Source organism: Spinacia oleracea, chromosome 5, assembly GCF_020520425.1.
Source record: "Spinacia oleracea cultivar Varoflay chromosome 5, BTI_SOV_V1, whole genome shotgun sequence".
Classification (NCBI taxonomy): domain Eukaryota; kingdom Viridiplantae; phylum Streptophyta; class Magnoliopsida; order Caryophyllales; family Amaranthaceae; genus Spinacia; species Spinacia oleracea.
The window spans coordinates 10,081,975-10,104,576 of record NC_079491.1 but is presented as its reverse complement, the minus strand read 5'-3'; the positions used below and the strand labels follow the sequence as shown (position 1 = coordinate 10,104,576).

Below are 22,602 nucleotides of genomic sequence, written 5' to 3'. Positions count from 1 at the left end.
ATAAAGAAGATTTGATTTCAATTGATATTTCTTGATATTAAATGAGAAATAAATTCATTCAAATATGGTAAATTCAAATTTAGCTGAAGTTGGGGAAAATGGTCAATGGGAAAACAATCAACCTAGATATCAATGCGCCTTATTGTTTTCCCACCTTTTTTGAGTTATTGAAAAACATAAATGTACATTTTTCTATTTTCAAGAATTTTAAAGAATTACGTTATATTTGGGTTAAAGAATTTCTAATTTTTATAAGTTGATAAACGCGTTCAAGCAAACGAAACCACACAAAATTCTAACGCACACTTGTACTTATTTGGTTGGTAATAACATAAAAAGTGATATTTTTTAATTCCGACTAAGTGATGAACGAGTTAAGTATCTAGTATTGAACCTTCATAGGATGTTTACATGTAACCGAACAACCACGATTAAAGTGAGCATGACAATTGACATGTAACATACTACACATCCGGCGCTTTTCAAAAAAAAAAAACTTTATGAAAATGGTCATCAAATATTTATCCACCTATAAAAAAAATGGATATCAGCTTCGGTGCTGTTAAAACTGCACAAATTCTTATTTGGGTGTACAATAAATATTGTACACCGGAGTAAAAGTTTACTCAAAATGCTTAAAAGTTAAGCATATATATGCAAAAGTTATCTATTTTTAAGTGATAAATTTTTTTATTTTAGTAAACTTATTTCTTCAAAATCACTAATAATGTATAAAATTAATAATTTAACCCTTTAAAATATTTATCTATCAATTTTTTTTTACAAATATAAAAGTTAATCAAAACTAAGTTAAAGTTACAAAAAAAATGGTTAAAGTTATCTTGGTGTACAATAAATTTATTGTGCACCTTGTGCACGCAAGACCTTTTGTTAAAACTGACCCGATCCGGCCAACATCCGACAAAAATCTAAGTGACCTGAAGAAAAAAAAAACCAAAATATTATCGTCTAGGCTAGAACCTATTACACCCGATCCGTAATAGACCGATTACCTTTCGTTAGTACGAGCACTTCGTATTTAGATTAATTTCAAAATCATGATGAATTGTAAATAGTAATCTATTCATTTATAACTATATATAAACTATTAAACTCCCCCCAAAAAATCAACACAAAAAAAAAGTCCAAAAAACAAAATGGGAACACTTAACAGAGGAGTACCATTGATGATCCAACAAGGGAATGCTCTTGTGAAGAAGAACCTATGGTTAGCAATGAGGAGCAAGTACTCCTCATTGCTTCAATTGTTTGCACCTTTCATCTTTCTCCTTTTCCTTTTCGCCGTCGACAAGTCTCGCCGTCATCCTTCTACTTCGCCGGAGTTGAGGAATCCTCCGGTGATCAATACGCCGTCGTCGATTCCACCCTGTGAGACCAAGTTTCACATTCGGCGGCCGTGTTTTGACTTTGTTTGGAGTGGTAACACTAGCCTTAAGGCACACGACATTGTGTCACGTATCATGGCTAATAATCCTGGTCGTACCATTCCTCCCTACAAGGTTATTATCATCATTTTCTTTATTTTATTATTTTTTTTATATATATTATTTTATAATCTAAAGAAATTATTTCTGTCAATGCTAAGTTTCCGGTGAATTGAATTGAAATGGGAAATTGTCAATTTGGAAACAAATAATTTCTTGCTTTTTGGACCATATATATTTCTTAGATTTTGGAGGAGGAAAGGAAAACAAATTCGATGGAAAATTACTTTTGGCGAAACCAATTTTTTAAAGGAGAACACAATTGTAAAGTTGAAATTTAGAGAGAAAAGAAAAAAGATGAATGGGAGGAGAGAAAAGAGGAGGTAAGGAATAGGGAAGAAAATGTTCTTTACTATATAAAAAAAAAAATTGAAATTTCTTATTAAGAAGACTGTATATTTTATATTCCGACAATATATTTTGTCAATTTATATATGAAAATGCCTCACCACCTAGGAAAAATGGAGAAATTCTCCACTCTTAAAAGGAACTCAATTGAAAGAAAATGGGAGAACTACAACCTCATTTGTTACTACAAGGGTAAGACTGCGTACATTAGACACCCCTAACTTCAGTCGAGGCCATAGCCTCTTTCGAAGTAACGGGGGTAGTGCTTTAGTGTTAGTGTTGATGATGTTCAAATAATTGAGTACCAGTTTTATGTTATGAAATACTGAAGGTGATTGTAAAACAAATTAATTTGAAATTTATCGCGGTAGTGAATGTTTGCTATGTGTATGAACATGCAGGTTAGATCATTTGGAACACCAGATGAAGTTGATGCCTGGCTTTATAACGACCCTTTACGTTGCCCAGTAGCTCTGCATTTTGTTGAGAAAACTGGTAGTGTAATGGGATATGGTATTCAAACTAATTATACAACTACATCAATTAGAGGCAAGTCTGAAAATCCCACATTACAGTTTCAAATCCCTCTTCAAATTGCTGCTGAACGCGAACTTGCTAGATCAGTTTTGGCAGGTATTCCTTATCAACTGCATGTCTTTGACAATCAAGTCTGACATTTGATGAAACTCTGAGATATACTTGTCTTAATTTTACTTGAATTCTTCTGGTTTAATTTAGATCAAAGTTTTAGCTGGACTGTGAGATTGAAGGAACTGCCGCACCATGCAGAAACTCTAGGATACAACTCGTCTGGCTTAGAATTCCTTGCACCGTTGTTTTTGTTCACCATTGCCATGTTTCCTTTTGTGTTTCAAGTTACTTCTATTGTCCTGGAGAAAGAAATGAAACTACGGCAGGTAAAAATTCAAAATATAGTTTATGCACCAGGGTGCACAATACTCACGCTGCATCCTGTTTTTAAATGAACGTATAGTTCAAATTTTCCACTTGTACATGTACATTAAAATCATTATTTATGTTCCTTAGATGCTCAATGAGTGTTCATCAGGGTGCACAATGGACAGTGTGCACCCGGGTGTATAATCCAAATTAGATTCAGAAAGAACACCAGGGTAGAAATCTGAATCTAATAATTCAGAACTTCTGACAACTGATATCTGATGTACTGATACTATTACTATCTGGTTTTATCAGGCAATGAACATAATGGGGCTCTATGATTCTGCGTATTGGGTCTCGTGGCTTGTTTGGGAGATCTTTGTCATTCTCATTTTATCACTTTGTACTCTCCTATCTGGGATGATATTACAGTTCAGTTTTTTCTTGCACAACAGTTTTGCAATAATGTTCCTTCTTTTCTTCCTGTTCCAATTGAATATGGTACATACTCATTCCCCTTAAACATCTCAAATGATTTTTAACTTCATCGATTATGTTTTTTCCCCCAACTTTTCTTGGATGTTTTTTTACAGACCAGTTTCGCCTTTATGCTATCTGCTTTTCTGAGCAAGTCATCTTCTGCATTCAGAGCAGGATTCTGGATTTTTCTCATTGGAATAATATTACAGGTTACTCTTCCACATAATAATATTAAAGTTTCTGGTAACTTCTTGTTAATGCATAAACTTGATGTTGCAGATTACTGCTATAGTATCTGGTGCCTCCAAGAAATCAAGGATGCTATACTTTCTCCCACCATGTTTACTATCGCATGCACTCCAGATGCTTGTCACCGCAACTGGATCAGATAACAGTCCCGGGATTAGCTGGAGTAATCGAGCAAAGTGTCCTACTGGTGATTCTGATTGTTACTATACAATGGTATGAATCTGTTTACCTTATTTCCATTTATTTCAGGAAAAATAAGTTCAGATAAATTCAGTTAAGTTCAGATAAGATAAGTTTAGGAAAAATAAGAGTTGACCAAATACAATTTATAACTAAAATAAGTTTTGATAAGTTCTAATAAGTTCAGATAAGTTCAGAAAAAATAAGTGAAAATCAGTAGAACGCACCCTTAGATTCTTGTCTTACTACTTTACTAGATCAGTGCCTGTTATAAACCGGTTGTTTCTTTGTGCAGAATGATATCTACATGCGGCTTATATACACTTTTGTGTGCTGGTTTCTTTTGGCATTGTACTTTGACAATGTAATACCTAGCAACAATGGTACAAAGAAATCACTGCTCTACTTTCTGAACCCGAGATACTGGGTAGGAATAGAAGGGAACAGGACTTCAGGTACAAGAAACTTGAGCAGTTGAGCTTCTGTTTGTTGATAAAGGAATTTACTGACCTCTTTTTCATGACCATGTTTTTGTTATCAGGAGGTATATGTGACTGCTTTCATTCGGAGTCTGCGCTTGACAATATTACTCCAGGTGATGTGGATGTTCTTGAGGAAGAAAATGACGTGAAACAGAGCATGAGATCAGATGAAATTGATCCTAACATTGCTGTTCAGATCCGCGGTCTAGTGAAGACTTATCCCGGAAAACTGAACTTTGGTTGCTGCTGCAAATGCTATAAGACTGATCCTTTCCATGCCATCAAGGTATCATCTTCTCTTCTTCCTAGGCATTTTACATCAAAATATTTGGTACTTGCCACCCTTTTGACAATTAAGGCTCCGTTTGTTTTGCGAAAAACACTTTTCCGGAAAATGATTTTCCCACATTTTCGTTGTTTGTTTTGTTAAGGGTGGAAAACAATTTTCCCAAAGATGGAAAACAACTTTTTCTAAAGGAAAATCAACTTTACTTTTGAAAAGAAGGAATGTCACATTTTCCACTCTAATCCCTTATATTTCCTTTTCTCTCCTCTCATTTTCCACTCTAATCCCTTATAAACAAAGGAAAACTAGTTTCCCTTGAAAATTGTTTTCCGTTGAAACAAGTGGAGCCTAAATGAAAAATATTAAATGTAACAGAGCAACCTCGAGTTTGGCATACAGAAATGAATCGATGAGCAGACTTTCTTTTGCAGAAAGTTTCATGCCAGTCAAAAATTTCTGACTATTTCGTGCTTATTTCTATCAGGGTTTATATATAAATTTGCCTCAGGATGAACTCTTTTGTCTTCTGGGACCAAATGGAGCAGGAAAAACTACTGCAATCAATTGTTTGACAGGCATAACCTCAGTCACAGCAGGAGACGGTATAAACTGTCTGATTACTTCTCATTTTCTCACCTATCTAGCCTTTCTTCTTGTTTTGACATATATATCAAATGACTTGGGACTAAAATAACCAATTGTGTTCACAGCAATAATTTACAGAAACTCCATAAGAAGCTCTGTTGGAATGTCAAATATTCGGAAACTTATAGGAGTTTGTCCCCAGGTAATACTTGATGTTACTTGCCCGCTTTACCCCTGACAGTGCCGTAAAGAAGAAAAGAGATTCGAGTCTAATGCATTTTCAGTTTATTTTTTCTTAGTTTGACGTTCTTTGGAATGAATTGACGGGTGAAGAGAATCTGCAGCTGTTTGCTAGAATAAAAGGACTACAGCCTGCATCAATTACAGAGGTTTGTATTAGACGACTTTGATGCAGGACATGCTTATCTAGCTAGCTTATACGTTTATGTGACAGAAGAGTTTTTATATTTCATCATGGTAAAACCCTAGGCTGTAAAGCATTCGCTGGAGGGAGCGAGACTAACAAATTCTGCCAAAGTGAGAGCTGGTAGTTACAGTGGAGGAATGAGGCGCCGCCTCAGTGTTGCATCTGCTCTCCTTGGCGACCCTAAATTAGTAATTTTGGATGAACCGGTAAACCAAACCATTGCATAAGTAGTAACATCATTACTAATAACTAGTTACATAAAAGACTTCCAAGAAAGTTTTGAAGCATTTTTCAGAAGCGTTTTTTGTTTGGGTTGCAGACAACAGGTATGGATCCAATAAGCAGGAGGCACGTATGGGACATAATAGAAAATGCAAAGAGGGGAAGGGTTGTTATTCTAACAACACACTCAATGGAGGAAGCTGATATTCTAGGGGATCGCTTAGGTATCATGGCCAAGGGAAGGCTCCGCTGTATTGGGACCTCAATCAGACTGAAAACACGGTTTGGGACTGGTTTTAGTGCTAACCTGAGCTTAAAAAATGACAACTCTGCAGAAAATTCAGCTCATAAGGAGACAGTGAAGGAGTTCTTCAGACATGTAAGTTATGAAAACTCTCTGTTCTTCGTTTCTCTGCAGAAGTAAACGTATTTTCATGGTTTTAACAGAACTTGGGAGTTTCCCCGAAGGAGGAGAACAATGCATACCTTACATTTGAAATTCCCCGTCAGAAAGAGCCCCTTCTGAAGGTAAAACACTTGCTCTGATATATCTAATTATGTAAACAGCAACAGATTTTCATGGGCATGTTTACTTTTTTGTCAGGAAACTCTCGGAGAACTTCAAGATAAACAGCAAGAATTTGGTGTAGCAGACATCCAACTTGGCTTAACAACTCTGGAAGAAGTTTTTCTGAACATTGCAAGGCAGGCAGAGTTAGAAAGTGCTGCAGCTGAGGGACGAACAAAGACTCTTACTCTATCATCTGGGACACTTGTTCAGGCAAGTTCAATCATGTTCAAGTTAATATATTTCCAAATCTGGAAAATGTTTTGCCAAATATAGAAACAATCTTTAGACATTATACATTTAGGAAGTTAATTATTTTGAAGTAATGCAGGTACCTGTGGGAGCTAGGTATGTGGCGATTCCAGGATCCGAGACTGCAGAGAATCCTCGAGGCATTATGGTCGAAGTACATTGGGAACAGAACGACTCAGGTGCACTCTGCATTTCAGGACATTCAACCGAGAGGCCAGTTCCTCCAAATGTACAACCAAGTCTCCCTGTGGCTCATCCGAGGTCTTTGGGGAAACCAGAAGGAACAGTGGGAAGGGTGATTGATCCTAGTCAATTATCCGACACTAGCTTCCATTCATAGACCAAGTTATGATCCTCGATTTTAAGTGTAAAACCCAAGATTTGATGTAAAGCTGAAGCTATTAAGATCAATAGATCATTATTGAATCTATAAACCATCATTCACAGCTATTACTACAGGCTATATACAATTCCTTACTTTCATGGGAAAGGGAGATGTTCTAAAGTACAGCTTTACCAAATATACTAACCTAAAAATGAAAAATCTAGAACTAAAACATGTAGTTGGAAAGAAAGAAAAAACCTAGAAAAATGATCACTCGTCAGAAGAAGTAGCTTGAGCCTGACGAGTGACCTTGATGAAGACATCCTCTAGGGTTGTGTCGGCCAGAGCCCAAGCCTGAACAGGAAACTTACTTTTTGCATCCTCAACAAGCTGGAAAATATCAGCAAGGCGGACTTCATGCTTGGGCAGCTCAAATTTTTGAGTACCGCCCAAATGGTAGGTTTTCTGAGCATTGTTGCAAAGGCTTAACACCATATTCTCCACCTCTGTATCGTTACTTTGAGTAGTAGTCATTGTAAAGAGGAAGTAACCTCCGTATCTAGCTTTTAGCTGTCATACACCATCAATACAACCACTATTTTTCAGGTACACGAAAAAGAAACCTAACAGTTAAATGATAAGATTAGAACATGAACTGTTAATAATTTTGTATGAAACTTACCTCTTTTGGATTTCCTATACAGCACAGAGCACCATCAACAAAGACTCCTAGTCTATCACAAAGAGCCTCGGCCTCTTCCATTGAATGAGCTGGAAAATATTACAAAAAAGTGTCTGAATTTGCCAAATCTCAAAACCTTTCTCTGGTAATACAATGATATGTGTAAATGGATGATTGACTAGTTTACTTTTAGATCTAAATTTCCCACAAAAATAGGACGGGATGGCGATATTGATTACTTCTGTTACTGTTTCACTTACTAGTCAGAGTGGCCTTAATAAAGATAGACTGATGCAGCCAATTTAAAACGTAAATATCACATAGAGCATTTGAAACAAATGTCAAAAGAAAAATGAACGAATTGTAAAAGTAATTCCTACTCCTTAACTAACGGGGCACAAGAAGAGTAGAGTACAAGATGGGAAACAAGATAACTATAACAAGGATAACTCCAAGGATGATGGCAATGCAAGTCCATTTCCGACTATTCTTTTGGTGATCCTTAGCCACTACGAGCTCATTAGCCCCATGGCTCACGAAAGAGCTAGCCCGATTCACATTGCTAGCGATATCATTAAGCTGTTGGCCTTGAGCTTCTACAAGAGCAGCCATGTCCAAGAAAACTTGATGTAACTCTAACAAATTCTTCTCAATCTCCTTGATTGCATCATGCCTCTCTTGTATCTCCTTCACCGTGTCCATTATCTGACCTCTTCCTTGTTGTTGGATAGCCTTTTGAAGGAACGATTCACTCTCTCCACTCTCGATCAACTTCTCTATAGTCTCCTCCTCTGCCTTCTCCCCTGTTATGGTAAAGTACCTCCTTTCTACTGTCTCCTTATATTCAGCTGACATTTTTGACCTAAGTGTTTGGAAGTTATCCATCATGTCCTTGAGCTTCTTCCCTAAGCCACTCACCACGGAGGTGCGTGTCCGGTCAGCTGAGGACCCCGGACCACACCCTGGTAGGTTCCTGTGGGCTACATTGGATCTGTCAAGAGCTTCTAGTTTCCCTTTGATGATCTTGACTCGTTTCAAGACTTGTTCTACATCAATATCCATTCGAGCCCTGAGGTCTTTGACCGCCTTCGCATTAGTCGCGATCTTGCATTCCTCATTGGCTTCTTGGAGCCTCTTGTAAAGCTTATCTACATTTCCCATGTCACCCTTGACACCATCCACATCCTCAAAGAACTTGTCGAGGTTGGCACCAGTCTGACTCCCTAACTCCAAATCATCGCGCTGTGCTTGATCCTTCAGATTCGCATACCTCTTGAATGAGTTCGAAAACAAGTCATTCATCTTGCCTAGTGTAGAGTATTAACTATAATCTTCTGTTTTCCTCCTATTTGGGTCTTATGACAACAAAGAACAGGCTAACTGAAGGACCTGTACCATATAAGCGCGAATACAGGTAATGGGGAGTCATCATTTCCACCACTTTGTAGAATCTAATGATCTTGAAAATATATTCCTCAAAAATACTAAGATATAGTCATTTGACTTTGTCATAACATTTTTTTATCATAAATTATCCAACATTTTTTACTTCTTTAATTTGTCATCGGAAATAAATTTAGGAAGTTTTGTTATCAGATTATTGTGGTGAATGTTGACATTCCAGCTTTTCCTTTGTTTAACATTTTGGCAGCAGACTATAATTCCCATACTTTGGAGCTGCATTTTCCTTTCTTGTTTCAATTTTCTTTTCATCCTAATGTGCTATGTTTCTTGGACTCGGATTCTCGCGTCCGACACAGGTACATGTCCGATCCAAGTGTCCGACTCAGCTATTTTGTGGAAAGAGAAATCATGATTTTGGCCCAAAATAAAGTGTCCCCTAAAAAGTGTTCAAGTGTCGAATATCCGAGACGGACACAAGATACTTGAGTCAAAATAAAAAGTTCGAGTAACATAGTTAATTTGATTTTGGTGTTTCTGACGTTTGCTCCTGTTGTCACCTACCAAACTGACAATGTGATCACAACTAAGAATACTAACTGATAATCTAGAGGAGACATGGGAAGCACTCCTAAATTATTAAGGCTATTGTAAAATATTATATTTTGGGTTTGTGCTCTGCCTATAAGCTTGATCATTTTAATAAGATACCAAAAATGCGACATGATTCCAAGTTTCTTGTAAAATGTAACATAAAACCTTCCACCTCGGCAGACATGGCATATCATGGATGCAATTACAAATGGTTATCTACAAAAGTCAAATGGACGGAATCGATGTATTATAGTTCCAGATCTAGAGTGAGTATAATGTTTATGTAAAGAAATTATGCAGTCCCTCCATCCAGAATCGATTCCACTATTACATCTGGACGGAGGGAGTGTTTTTGAAATGTTTCCTATTCAGGGTCACCAAAATCAATCGACAATCTCAAACACCTGAATTGGTACAATGTTTCCGTTTTCACCAAAAAAAAGAAGAAGAAAAAAACAAGCTTAGTTAGCCCATTCTTGTTCGATTGAGTGTTTGTACTTGTACCTTGTATTGAAGCGCATTGCGAATTAGGTAACACTATCTTTGATATCAGACATGTAACACAAAGGCTAGAAACAAGCAATATACAGGAAAAAGAGACGACACAAGAAAAACTAGAGGGAAAATCCGTCTCTATTTCAAAGACTTCTGTGTATCAGTGAATATCCGTCATGATTCATGCAGTGTGGTCTCAATGTGAACAATGTGACATACGTAGGGTTTTTTCTCACTTTCCATTTCCTAATTGTTTCGAAGTAAGTCAACATATAGATTATATGCACTGGTCTACTATTTGTCAATATTATCAGAGTCTAGAAAGAGAGGATAAACTAGCATTTCTAGTGACAATTGAAGCTTCGGAGTACTGTTTAAGCTTTAGAATCGGGAAATATATAACATATGATGCGACTAAGTTTGTAAAGTAGTATGGAGTACTAGATACTTACTCGTGAGAAGAATTGCTCGGTTTTTCTTTGCACGCTTCACAACATTCCATAGACTATTTCTGGAAGCTGGGTCTAGCCCAGTACTTGGTTCATCCAGGTAAACAATCTATCCAAAATTTTAATATTAGGATACACACTTTCGGACAAATATGTAAGAAAAGAGAGCCATCATTTGCTGAAAACAAAAAACATAATTCCAGACAAGGTATGTCATGATAAAGGAAAGGTCAGGGATGGAAAATTCTGAAAGGAAACCTTAGGATTGCCGATTAGTGAAATAGCAACACTGAGCCTTCTCTTCATCCCTCCACTATACTTGCCAGCATGTTTGTCAGCAACACCACCATGGAATAAGTTAACATCTTTGAGAGCCTCTTCAACTGCCTATACAACAGAATGGTGGGGGAAATGTCACTAGTTGGAAAGCAAGCACATTAACCGATTTTAAATCGAGCTTTTCGATATGCATTTCTACATAATGACTGTCACTAGCTGATTGTTGGTACAAGGTTGGAAAAGTTTTTTCTGTCGTGTTTTCTTTTTGTTACTTTTTCACAATTTTCACATTCTCACTGTTCAGACAATCATGCAACTATAGTGATGATTCTGATGACTGATGATATCCAACTATATCTACTCTTCCAATTAAATTAAATTATACTTAAAGGAGGCGTCCAACTTAGGCAGGGATCCTTCCATAACAACTACATTCATACATCTAATATCTTTGACACAACTTCAAGTAACCACGAGTAGAGTAGCCAATTTTTATTTTTCAAGAGAACAGGCTAAGTACCCGTTTCAATACAGGACCTCTGAGGTTCTTAAGTCTACCGTAAAAGTAGAGATGCTCCCTCCCAGTAAGTGTCTCCCACAACAGGCTGCAGGTACAGAATATATTTACAAATCAAAGATTTAACCACAAAATATATATTATTAAGAGAAATGAGCAACTGACCAAAAACAGATGCCTTTAAAGCGAAAGAGTGAGACTTGGACTTACTCAAACTGAGGGCAAACTCCCATGCAAGTGTATACATTGTTCATACAAGTTGTTATGTCTAAACCTTCAACATATGCCGTGCCTGAAGTTGGCTCCGTGAGACCAATCATCTATTGAGAATTTGAGATGAATAAGAAGTCAAACATAGTGGAATGCATTAGAGTTTTTTGGTTTCTCGTCCTCTTACTAATGGTTTGAGAAAATTAACTGATATAAGTTATTCTTCCATTATGCCCCGTTTGAAAGGATAATATGACACGCCAGCATAGGTACGTAAACAGTAAATGTGTACTGAGTTACTGACCATGCTGATGAATGAGGTTTTTCCTGCACCATTTGGACCAAGCATGCCAAAGCACTCTGACCTTCCTAAAGCAAGAGACAATCCTCTAACTGCAGCCTTTGCTGGATTTCCATCTCTTCCTGGGTAAATCTTCTTGATATTGTCACAGATAGCCGTGTAGCTTGTGCTTCCTTCTTGCATCAACTGTTCAACCTTTTGTCTCTGTCAGAGAACAGAGAAACACAATTCTCACAAGATTTGTCAAGTAAGTTGTTTCTAAATTAAATTCATTCAGGATGATTTAGGATTTAAAAGATTAATTAAAGTGGCATTATCAAATAACAATGGCTTTTTGGCAATGGTCGGCTGTTGGTTGTTAGATGTTTGCTGGTTCACTTGCCTCGTTTGCAGCGACGCCTGCTTATGCTGCTAGTTGCTTGATTCAGATAATGGCTATTTACAATGATGTTTGGTAAATTTGGTTATTAGATGTTTATGTTCAAATTAACTAACTCTGAGGGAATACAGCCAAAAGCCAATGCTACTCAGCTTTTTCATGTTGGCTGATAACCTGGCTTTAAATTCAGTCAAAAAGCCATTACCAAACATATTTTTTGGCTTTTTAGACAACAAAAAAAGCCAACCCCGATCAAAAGTGGCCAAAATAAGATTATTAAACAAGCAAATGTCTTAAAACAAAGATGAAAAAAGCTGGATCATTGACAGTTAATGACATGGATATAGAAGCTTATCGGAATGAAAATTAATACCTCTTGGGCCACATCACTATGATCGTTTGAAGGAAAAAGTTGAGAACTGTTTCTCTGCAGATATTGCTCCTGGGAACTGGGCTTCCTTCTCAAGCAGTGCAAGAAAAATAAGGGACTTCTTCTCCTGCCACTCCCGCTAGATAAAACTTGATCTAAATAATATGCCAATGAAAGCATGATTTTCCACTCAGTAATCATGATGACCATAGCTTTTTTTATCCCATTTCCTGGGTCATTCAAGTTTTGCCACTGCATTCCAACACCAGCACCGTTCTTAGCAAATGTAGCATATTTTTGGAATTCGTACACCCCTCGATATAGAGCAAACCCAGGAAACATCTCAACTAAGACTACAAATGAACCTGAGAATCAAAAATTATACAGAGAAATTACAGAAAAAGCTGATGAAGAGAGCAACTGTTTCAATTTCTCTGTTCACAACAGGAAGGCACTTGATGAAGTTGTTTATTACTCCGTATATAAACATAATTAAGAAGTACCAGAAATAAATACGGAGTACAAGGGAAAGTTAATATGGTCTACTTACCTGAAAATGCAGTAGATTCAATAACTCTTGACGCAATAAAAAATGAAAATATACAAATCAGCATCATGAATGTTGAGCCAACCACTGAAAAAATCAATTCCAAGCATGATCATGATGAACAAAAACATACAGACTAGTAGATGATATATTGTTAAAACAAATTGGTGTTTCGATCATCAAAATCAAACCTTGAGCAGTCTTCACAGTAGACACAAGGGTAGAGATTAGAAAAGCAAATGAAATTTGCCAGTTCACATGGAGGAAATAGAACATAGATTGAAGAGTGTATCCATTCTTGGTGAAGAAATATAAACCTGAAAAATTAATTAATCACATTTACTGCTATGACTGATATAAGGCACTAAATAGGGTGGCGACTAACAATAAGGATAACTAGAAGAGATTTGGATTACCTGATAACTTGCCAGCAATGAGAAAGAACTGTACGAAAAGAAGAGAAACCATGAGACAGTAGATATAAGTAATCGCCCAATATGCTGTGTCACGAAGCCCATGCATTTTCATCATAATTCGCAATTTTTTTTCCTTTTCATACACAATCGAGCTTAGTAAAACCTGAAACCAATTGCAAGCATTGAGTTAACATGTAGAAGTTTGATCAAACAGTATTGTCAGTATGTGTTGGACCACGAACACACTATAGAGTATAAAGTATTTCAAAACTATGTTAAGGTATATTGATAGATAAAGTCCATGAAGGCTATACAAGGTGCAAACAGGTAAATGTTCATGATATTATTGCATCTGATCACATCTAAAATCACTGGACTCTGTAGTTTTATTAACCATAATAGAAGCAACACACTGTCAACTGTCAAGTGCAATGAAATAATGCAAAATGTCTTTCTTCCGTTTCTGTGAGTGGTGTACCAGCCTTTATTTATTCATGAATATAAGGCTTCCAGACACAACTCTTCATGTGGTAGAGTATCAGTTACAAAGTCATAACAGCACTGCCTACAAAATGTATATGAAGCATACAAAAAATCACTTAAATGAGTTTAGCATCAAGTAAACTATCCTATCTTCAATTAAGTTTATGGTGCAGTACGCTTGTCATAAGGAAATAATTGAAAAGGAAATGCACAGACTACAGCAGCCAAGTAGCATAATATTAGCAAAATACCAAGATAACCACTTATAGTAATAGAAGTATAGAACTATGTTAAGTGTTTCCTCATGGTAATTCAGTAAATGCTAGCATTCTTACAGTTACTGGAAAAAGAAGTAGTCCAAAGCTTGCGATACGCAAAAAAAAATCCACAGTCTTTGATACTGAAGCATTTATTGAAAAAATGGTTGGCACTTCCTTGATGAACTCAAACAGCAACTGGGTATCAGATCCTTGCAAAACCTGCAGATACGCATTGGATGCCTGCACATGCATTTATCTTGCCAATTAGATTTGGTAAATGTATTAATTGTTAGGTTAAAAAGCTAAAGTGTGTAGGGCAGCATCATTCGTAATTTTATTCATTTATAAGCGAGGACTAATGAACCGTTTGGTATGTTGTTGGTAATGCTAATGTATTCAATTTGTTAATGTCCATGTTAATGCTCATCCTCCTAGGATATATACCATTTTTACTATCACGATTTTTTTGTTATTATCTATTACTCCCTCCGTCCCACATTACTCGATACACTTACATTTGCACAAATTTTTTAGGTGATAAGTGGTTTGGTTATCAATTGTTATTTTATTAAAAAAGTATATGTAATAGGAGTTAGTGGGATATTTTTTCAATTGAATGAGATAGGGTGTGGGGACCAAAATCTTATTAGTGGGATGAGAGAGACAATTTAATAATTGTGGGATCATTCTTAATTTGGAAGTGTAACAAGTAATGCGGAACAAACGAAAAAGGAAAGTGTAACGAGTAATGTGGGACGGAGGGAGTACTACATTAGAAAGGAAGGTATTAAGTAGTATCTTCAACAAAAGTACATATAAATGCATACCATTATCTCCATTTATTATTGCTTACCAAATGGGCAAAAGACTAATTAGCAATTGTGCATACAAATACACATAGGAGATAAATAAGGAGAGTGAATAAATTTATCTAGAGATTATGTTAGGATATAAAGATAAGGGAAATTATTACCCTTACTTTTAGGGTAATATTTTTTGCAAAAAGGGTACTACTTACATGGCATATATTACAGGGGTAACAAAATTCAAACTAAAGAAAAGGAAGATAAATAAAAATAGTTATAGGGAGAGATATTGTAAGAAATAATGAGGTAGGGATGGTGTGGTGACAAGAGAGTGAGGAGAATAATTACTCTGGTCTTAGGGATAAATAGTTATCCCCTTATCCTAGGGCCTAGGATAGGGGTGGGTAATTATTACCCACATAAAGAAGGTAATAATCCCTCTATATTTCCCTCTTCCTCTACCGTCACTAGAGTATTTCCTTTATCAGCACCTCATCCTCTTTAAAATCATCTTCCTTTACATTTACTTTTCTAAGTTTGAAGTTTATACTATCCTCAATCCAAGCATGCACTTAGAGATTGTGGGCAATCCCAAGATGGAGGTAATATATTTTGTGGTTAATGATTCCCGCAATCCAACGTCCCAGTCCCTCCCTCCTCCTCAAACCTGCACTAGCTCATTACCTCCACCACCATCTCTATCTAACTACAGTTTTCTTAAATTGTTTCTTATTACCTAAAAAATGTTTCTTATTATCCCTTAATACATTATCCCAATCCAAACATGCCTTAAGAAGTGCACGCCGTGCACCTCAAGTTCAAAAAATAAAAACACAAAAGGTAACGAGCTAGAAACAAACTATGAAGACCCTTACCAAATTCACTAACCGTGGTAGACGAGTGAAAGTAGAAGAACCTAGAATATCAGCATCTGTACTTGGTTCGTTCCATAAAGTCACGTTGAAGTTAGCTTTGTTGGTGTTCTGGAAATCAAAGGCTGTCACCAAGTAAACAAACAAAAAACAATCATAGGACTTTTCATCTACCTAACACTCAAAAAGGAAATTTTTTCTTCAAACCATTCTTTATCTTTTAATTATTTTCTTTTTTTATTATTTTAAGATAAAAAAAATTAAATAATATTTACAATGTAATATACAAAATGATGTTTTATGGTATGTGTCAAAATTAAGTTTATTCAATCTCTTTAACTTTTATTTTACATGGTGCTTTTTTTCAAACATACTATATTTTGTAACTTTGTCAAAATTAAGTGTTATGTACAGCAAATAAAAAGAATACAAACACAAAAAATATGATAATTATTCACAAATTCCCTTTATTAAATTTTGAAAATATGTCTCATAAAACTAGATAAATGCCAACCAATTTTAGATGCAACTTCCATTGAGGTTCATACTCTTTGTATACTCTCTCGGTCTCGAAATACTCACCCTGGTTTAACCAGCACAGAGTTTAAGGCAATTTAATTGACTTATTATTCAATTAGGTGGTAGTTGATAGTGGAGTATTTTTTTACATAGTTCGTGGGAAATGTGTGAGACCTTTAATTTTTTGAATGTTCTTTTAGATATAGGAATACAAGTGGGGCATTAGGTAAGTGAGAGAAACAATATAAAATTAGACAAAATATGTCATTTATAGAAACGGGCAAGTAGTCCGGGACGGAGGGAGTAATATTTTGCTGACAGTATTTCAAATTTGTGTAGTAGTAGTTTATTGATATATAACTTGAGGTAGTTCCCATAGTGAGCACTCCTTAAAGGACATCAATTCCAACAATTGTTATGATACCCCAGGGGCAACTGACTCGCATAATAAGTTCTCCCGAGGCGTCAACTCCCATAATGGGTACTCCTAGGGGGGTCAGCCCTATTTTCTTTGTTTCGTAATAGATGCATCATTTTGATTTTTTACACTATTCATTTACTAACTTTGACCACATTTATTACTAATTTGTAAAGATAAATTTTGTATTTTTTATTGTTATTGGTTTATTCTCAATATATATTTTCAAAATATCTAACTTTTATTAAGATATTGATGGTCAACGTTAATGTATAACTAGTGTAGAAAGTCAAAATGATGCATCTATTGTGAAACGGGGGAAGCATTATCTTATTTGAACTTATTGTCCCTTGTTTATTCTTATTAGACTTGAAATAAGTGAAAAGAAATTGCACAATAGGGACTAAAATGGCACAACAAACAACATAAAAGGAATCAAGGTGTTGTTTCCCTTTCCCCTTCTTGAAACATCCAAAACAATTATCCCCTTAGATTAACAATGTAGCAACAATGTGTGTTAAAAATTTAATTACCTGCAGCGAATTTGTTATCAATCTTGTTTTGTTTGTTCGCTCCTTTGTATATTTCCGTATTTATATCAGATGAGCTGTTCCGCCACAAGTTTAATCCTTCCAAGCATTTTACTTCTCAAAACATAACAAATTGGAACATGAGCCATTAAGTAGTATACAAACTACACCTTACCATACCATTATTAGCATAATTAATACTTCCTCCGTTTTTTTTACTTGCACGATTTTCCTTTTATGGAAGTTACATATTAGTTACACCATTTCCTTTTATAGTGTGTTCACATGCTTTTTGGTGTGTTCACACACCAAACACACATTTTACCCTTACTCACATTTCACATTTACCATTGTTACCTAACATTTACCCTCTCTTTTGTTTGTATATGAGCAACTTTGATATTTACCATTTTTCTTAATCTTTATGCCCAACTTAACTGGTGCAAGTGGAAAAAAAAAAGGAGGAAGTAATAAGGGAAAGGGATGAAACTTAGTTGAGAATGCAACTCTGCAAGTCACACACAAGAGTTTTCCTATATGGAAGAAGACGAGAGAGGATGACAAACATATAACTCCAGTGGAGTTGTGAGTAGCCAATTGAAGATTTAATATAAACCTTTAATATGCATGCACTTGTTGGGGGGTGGGGGGGGGGGGGGGGGGGTGTGTTGAGGTTCAAACAATATCTACCTGACAACACCAAGGTTTAACTTCTTTTCAACTGACTTTCCCGTAATTCAACTTAATCAAAACTTATTAAAAGCTACCCCAAATTATATACCCTATGAGAAGCCTGAGAACCGAAAGAAACCACAATGTGATGCGCAAGGACTTAATTTATAGGTTGATTTAGATGTCAATACACCAGTAACATGGGCATGCCAAGCACTGCACAGTCGTGCAGATCTGTTAGCTACCTTTTCTTCACAGTAAGAACCTTGACATGGATGTGTTCACAAACCTATTACTACATGCCAAGGTCATGTTGTGGTATTGAATGGCTATGACAAACTTCCTTGTGCGTGATCTCAAGCACTCCCCTTTGCCACAAATCACCCCTTTAACTTTCAACCAAATCATAATAGGCTCCACAAACAAACACTTGGTAGAAATGCTTGCTGTTGAAGGAGCACTACATTGGTTCAAGAACCACCAGTGGAATCAAGTGCTCACTGTTTTAAATTTAAGAATTACACTAGAAGGTATGCACTAGACACTAAGAGATAGCTTTATTAACCTTATATCTTTGTGTGGTTGACGCCTTGACGGTAATTAATGATGGTAATGGATGGTTAGTGTTAATTTTGGGAGAGCCTAAAGTAATGTGTATGGTAATACTTGTCCACCTCCAAATACTTCCTTTTCTATAGAGGTATTAAATTGGAAAAAACACATGCTTGTGAAGGGATTTCATTACCATTAGCATGAGACATTGAGACATTCCTAAAAAATATTTCATATTATATTATTTCCATTATCGGATTTTATTTAGAACGAACAGGTCTAAATAAAAACGTAATAAAATCCGATAACTCCGCCTGTGAGTGTCGCTTATGCGGCATTTACTTGTGAGTGTCGCTTATGCGGCATTTACTTGTGAGTGTCGCGTATGCGGCATTCACTGCCGGTCCCAAGCCGGATAAAGGAGGAGGGTTGCGGTAGGTTGGTGGCGGCCAGCGTAAAACTAAGTCACATATCATGACATGAATCTACAATGGAAAATCGTGGGGGCGTCCCCTTCTCAGCGACGCGCTACATCTCTTAAGCCCGGGTGTAGTGAAAAATATGTGAGGGTTGCTAGGTCGTCGCCCAGAAGCGGCGCGCCACCCTTACACCTGGGGGTGGTGTCAAATATGCAAGGGTGCGCTACACTTTCTAGGCCCGGGTGTCGTGGAAAATATGCAAGGGTTGCTAGGCCGTCGCCCGGAAGCGGCGCGCCACCCAAAGGTGGTGTTAACTATCCAAGGTTTCATGGTAAGGGCAGGGGTAAGGGTAAGGGTAGCAGGATGCGTTTTGGGACTTGGAACATTGGTTCTTTGACAGGGAGATTAGTCGAAGTAGTAGAGGTTATGAGAAGGAGGAGAATTAACATATTATGTTTACAGGAGACTAAGTGGGTTGGAAACAAGGCAAGAGAAATAGCTCCATGGGGTTACAAGCTTTGGTATTCGGGAAAAACTAGGGGTAGGAATGGGGTAGGTATCCTTATTGACCGAGAATATATTGATGATGTAGTGGACGTGTCCCGAAAGAGTGATCGAATTATGAGTATTAAGCTTGTGATAGGGGATGAAGTTGTAACTATTGTGAGTGCCTATGCACCATAAGCAGGACAAGATGCTTCAACTAGACAAGAATTTTGGGAGGATTTAGAAGAAGTGGTGCAACGTGTCCCTAGAAGTGAGAAACTGATCATTGGTGGGGATCTCAACGGACATGTAGGCTCGAGTCGCGATGGATTTGAAAGCATTCATGGTGGTTTTGGGTATGGGGAGCGGAATGAAGCGGGAAATGCTATTTTGGATTTTGCATTGGCATATGACTTGGGAATAATGAACACTTGGTTTGAGAAAAGAGACTCTCATCTAGTAACTTATAGGAGTGGAGATAATACGAGTCAGATTGACTTCTTTTTAGTAAGGAATGCTCTGAGACAGTGCTACACCAATTGAAAGGTGATTCCGGGTGAGAGTACAGCAACCCAACATAAGCTTGTGGTCCTTGATTTTCGAGGTAGAAGTTATATAAGGAGGAGAAGACCACTAGTGGAGCCTAGGATCAAGTGGTGGAAACTTCAAGGGGAGCAACAACTAAAATTCGTGGAAAAGGTGGCAAGTGAAGGTATTTGGGTCGGGGATATGGATTTGGATATAGACTCATTATGGACAAGAATGGAGCACACCATAAAGGGAGTGGCGAAAGAGGTCCTAGGGGAATCTAAAGGAATCATGCCACCAAGTAAGGACACATCCTAGTGGAATGAAGTTGTGCAACAAGCTATAAAGAGCAAACGAGAGTGCTATAAAGAGTTCGGGAAATGTAGAAGTGATGAGAACTACGAGAAGTACAAGGAGGCTAAAAGGGAAGCAAAGAAGGCCGTAAGAGAGGCTAGAGCAAAGGTGAATCAGGATCTTTACGCAAGATTGGATACAAAAGAAGGGGAGAAAGACATCTATAGGCTTGCTCGAATGAGCGATAGAAAGACGCGAGACATCGGGAGGATTAAATGTGTGAAAGATGTTGATCAAAAAAATTTGATGGGAGATAAGGAAATCAAGGATAGATGGAGGTTCTACTTTGATAACCTGTTCAACGGGGATCAAGGACGTGATATTGGGGATACAAATATCCCTCGAGATATGGTTAACCTAGACTTTATGCAAAGAATTCAAAAGAGAGAAGTCGAAATGGCACTGAAAAAGATGGGACGCAAGAGGGCAGTGGGGCCCGATGGTATACCTATCGAAGTCTGGAGATGCTTGGGAGAGAAAGGGGTTGTATGGTTAACAACTCTTTTCAACAAGATTTGGGGAAGTAACAGGATGCCATTAGAGTGGAGGAAAAGTACTATCATCCCCTTGTACAAGAATAAGGGTGATGTCCAGGATTGTGCCAACTACCGAGGAATCAAACTAATGAGTCATACTATGAAACTTTGGGAGCGGATTATTGAGCAAAGATTGAGGAGAACTGTGAAAATTTCGGAGAACCAGTTTGGATTTATGCCTGAGAGATCGACTATGGAGGCCATTCATCTTATAAGGCAACTAATGGAGAATTATCGGGATAAGAAGGATTTACATATGGTTTTCACTGATTTGGAGAAGGCGTATGATAAGGTACCAAGAGAAATTCTTTGGTGGGCATGAAGTAGGAAAGGAATTCCGAGGAAGTATATTGATATCATCAAGGACATGTATGAGGGAGTTAGTACGAGTGTGAAAACTAGTGTTGGTAAGACCGAAGAATTCCCCATTACGATTGGAGTGCATCAAGGTTCTGCACTTAGCCCGTTTCTTTTTGCTATAGTCATGGACAAATTGACGAGGCCAATCCAAGATGGTATACCCTGGTGCATGATGTTTGCAGATGATATTGTGTTGATTTATGAAACAAAAGGAGTGGAAAGTAAGTTGGAGTTATGGAGACAAGCTTTGGAATCTCGGGGTTTTAGGCTGAGTGGAAACAAGACGGAATATATGGAGTAAAAGTTTAGTGGAGTCCAAGATAGAGAGACAGGGGCGATCACCTTAGATGGGAAAATTGTTCAAGGCTCTGAAATGTTCCGGTATTTAGGATCTATTATCCAAAAGGATGGAGAATTGGATGGCGATGTGGCCCATAGAATCAAAACAGGTTGGTTGAAGTGGAAAGGTGCCACGGGGTTCCTATGTAATTCAGGCATGCCCCAAAGATTGAAGGGAAAATTTTACCGCACGGCAATTCAACCGGCTTTGTTATACGGCACGGAATGCTGGGCAGTGAAACATTGTCACGTGCACAAGATGAATGTGGCGGAGATGCGCATGTTACGTTGGATGTGTGGGCATACAAGAAAGGATCGTTTGAGGAATGAGATTATTAGGAAGAAAGTAGGGTTGATGGATAATCGTTTAAGATGGTTTGGACATGTAAGCAGAAGATCAAATGATGCCCCGGTTAGGAGGATAGAAGGGTGGCAAATGGATAGAATTGCAAGGGGTAGGGGAAGACCTAAGAAAACTTGGAGGAATGTGATTGAGCATGATATGAGCTTTCTTGGGATTGAGGAAAATATGGTGTTGGATAGGACAGAGTGGAAGGAGAGAATATACATTGATGACTTCATTTGACTTATACAACTTCAATGTTTCTGATTCTCTTTATTTTTATTTTTATTTTTATTTTTACTTTTATTTTATTTTTAAAATTCTTTCAATTTTTTTATTTTTTTAATTTCACATGCTATTTTGAAATGTACTTATTTTACTTATTCATTTATTTTAAATCTTACTTATTTTTTATTATCTCTTACAATATTTCTTCTATAATAATATATATACATTTTTCTCTCATCCTACTTTCATTAATTTCACTTTCTCTTCCTTGTTTTTTTCTTTTTACTTCATGCTCCTTTCTGGTTTGATTGGTGACAATGACGATCTCCTACGACGATTCATGTTAGCCGACCCCAAATCATTTTGGGACTAAGGCTTTGTTGTTGTTATTGTTGTATTTAGAACGAACAGGTCATTTTGTGATTCTAAAGATCCTCGAGGTGGAAAA

General features: G+C 37.0%; 3 protein-coding genes across 11 annotated transcripts in view; 1 reads left to right on the top strand and 2 right to left on the bottom strand.

Annotated features, from left to right (window-relative positions):
* Nucleotides 1–860: 860 nt before the first annotated feature.
* LOC110799149 (ABC transporter A family member 2) lies at nucleotides 861–6,918 on the top strand. 2 transcript variants are annotated; one of them, XM_056830485.1, is made up of 16 exons: nucleotides 863–1,520; nucleotides 2,255–2,486; nucleotides 2,592–2,770; nucleotides 3,069–3,254; nucleotides 3,347–3,442; nucleotides 3,513–3,695; nucleotides 3,958–4,117; nucleotides 4,204–4,430; nucleotides 4,915–5,032; nucleotides 5,141–5,217; nucleotides 5,315–5,404; nucleotides 5,505–5,648; nucleotides 5,762–6,043; nucleotides 6,112–6,192; nucleotides 6,269–6,445; nucleotides 6,564–6,918. In XM_056830485.1, exons 1-16 carry the CDS (start codon nucleotides 1,158–1,160, stop codon nucleotides 6,822–6,824), a joined length of 2,856 nt encoding a protein of 951 aa, XP_056686463.1. In that variant the 5' UTR covers nucleotides 863–1,157; the 3' UTR covers nucleotides 6,825–6,918. The 2 variants fall into 2 exon arrangements, with proteins under 2 accessions (XP_056686464.1, XP_056686463.1); XM_056830486.1 differs by lacking the exon at nucleotides 5,505–5,648 and having other exon boundaries at nucleotides 861–1,520.
* LOC110799138 (ABC transporter A family member 10) overlaps nucleotides 6,872–22,602 on the bottom strand; it is a 28,881-nt gene continuing 13,150 nt past the window's right edge. For 7 of the 8 annotated variants that reach the window (XM_056830492.1, XM_022004346.2, XM_056830489.1 and 4 more), the window contains 14 exons: nucleotides 17,341–17,451; nucleotides 15,874–15,995; nucleotides 14,268–14,432; nucleotides 13,450–13,612; nucleotides 13,225–13,350; nucleotides 13,037–13,120; nucleotides 12,490–12,851; nucleotides 11,741–11,941; nucleotides 11,437–11,546; nucleotides 11,230–11,314; nucleotides 10,689–10,817; nucleotides 10,434–10,539; nucleotides 7,492–7,580; nucleotides 6,872–7,379 (listed from right to left, as the gene is read on the bottom strand). In XM_056830492.1, coding sequence (XP_056686470.1) covers nucleotides 7,080–7,379; nucleotides 7,492–7,580; nucleotides 10,434–10,539; nucleotides 10,689–10,817; nucleotides 11,230–11,314; nucleotides 11,437–11,546; nucleotides 11,741–11,941; nucleotides 12,490–12,851; nucleotides 13,037–13,120; nucleotides 13,225–13,350; nucleotides 13,450–13,612; nucleotides 14,268–14,432; nucleotides 15,874–15,995; nucleotides 17,341–17,451 — 2,153 coding nt within the window. In that variant the 3' untranslated portion in view covers nucleotides 6,872–7,079. The remainder of the gene's footprint in view (nucleotides 7,380–7,491; nucleotides 7,581–10,433; nucleotides 10,540–10,688; nucleotides 10,818–11,229; nucleotides 11,315–11,436; nucleotides 11,547–11,740; nucleotides 11,942–12,489; nucleotides 12,852–13,036; nucleotides 13,121–13,224; nucleotides 13,351–13,449; nucleotides 13,613–14,267; nucleotides 14,433–15,873; nucleotides 15,996–17,340; nucleotides 17,452–22,602) is intronic. The other variant, XM_056830494.1, reaches the window with a different exon arrangement.
* Nucleotides 7,589–10,421, bottom strand: LOC110799166 (syntaxin-124-like). Its single transcript, XM_022004384.2, has one exon. It carries the CDS (start codon nucleotides 8,791–8,793, stop codon nucleotides 7,879–7,881), a length of 915 nt encoding a protein of 304 aa, XP_021860076.1. The 5' UTR covers nucleotides 8,794–10,421; the 3' UTR covers nucleotides 7,589–7,878.

Coding starts and splice junctions, on each gene's coding strand:
- LOC110799166 (XM_022004384.2), bottom strand. CDS start 8,793: ATGAATGACTTGTTTTCGAACTCATTCAAGAGGTATGCGAATCTGAAG.
- LOC110799149 (XM_056830485.1), top strand. CDS start 1,158: ATGGGAACACTTAACAGAGGAGTACCATTGATGATCCAACAAGGGAAT. Junction 2,771..3,068: donor AAGAAATGAAACTACGGCAG/GTAAAAATTCAA, acceptor TGGTTTTATCAG/GCAATGAACATAATGGGGCT. Junction 5,405..5,504: donor AGCCTGCATCAATTACAGAG/GTTTGTATTAGA, acceptor GTAAAACCCTAG/GCTGTAAAGCATTCGCTGGA.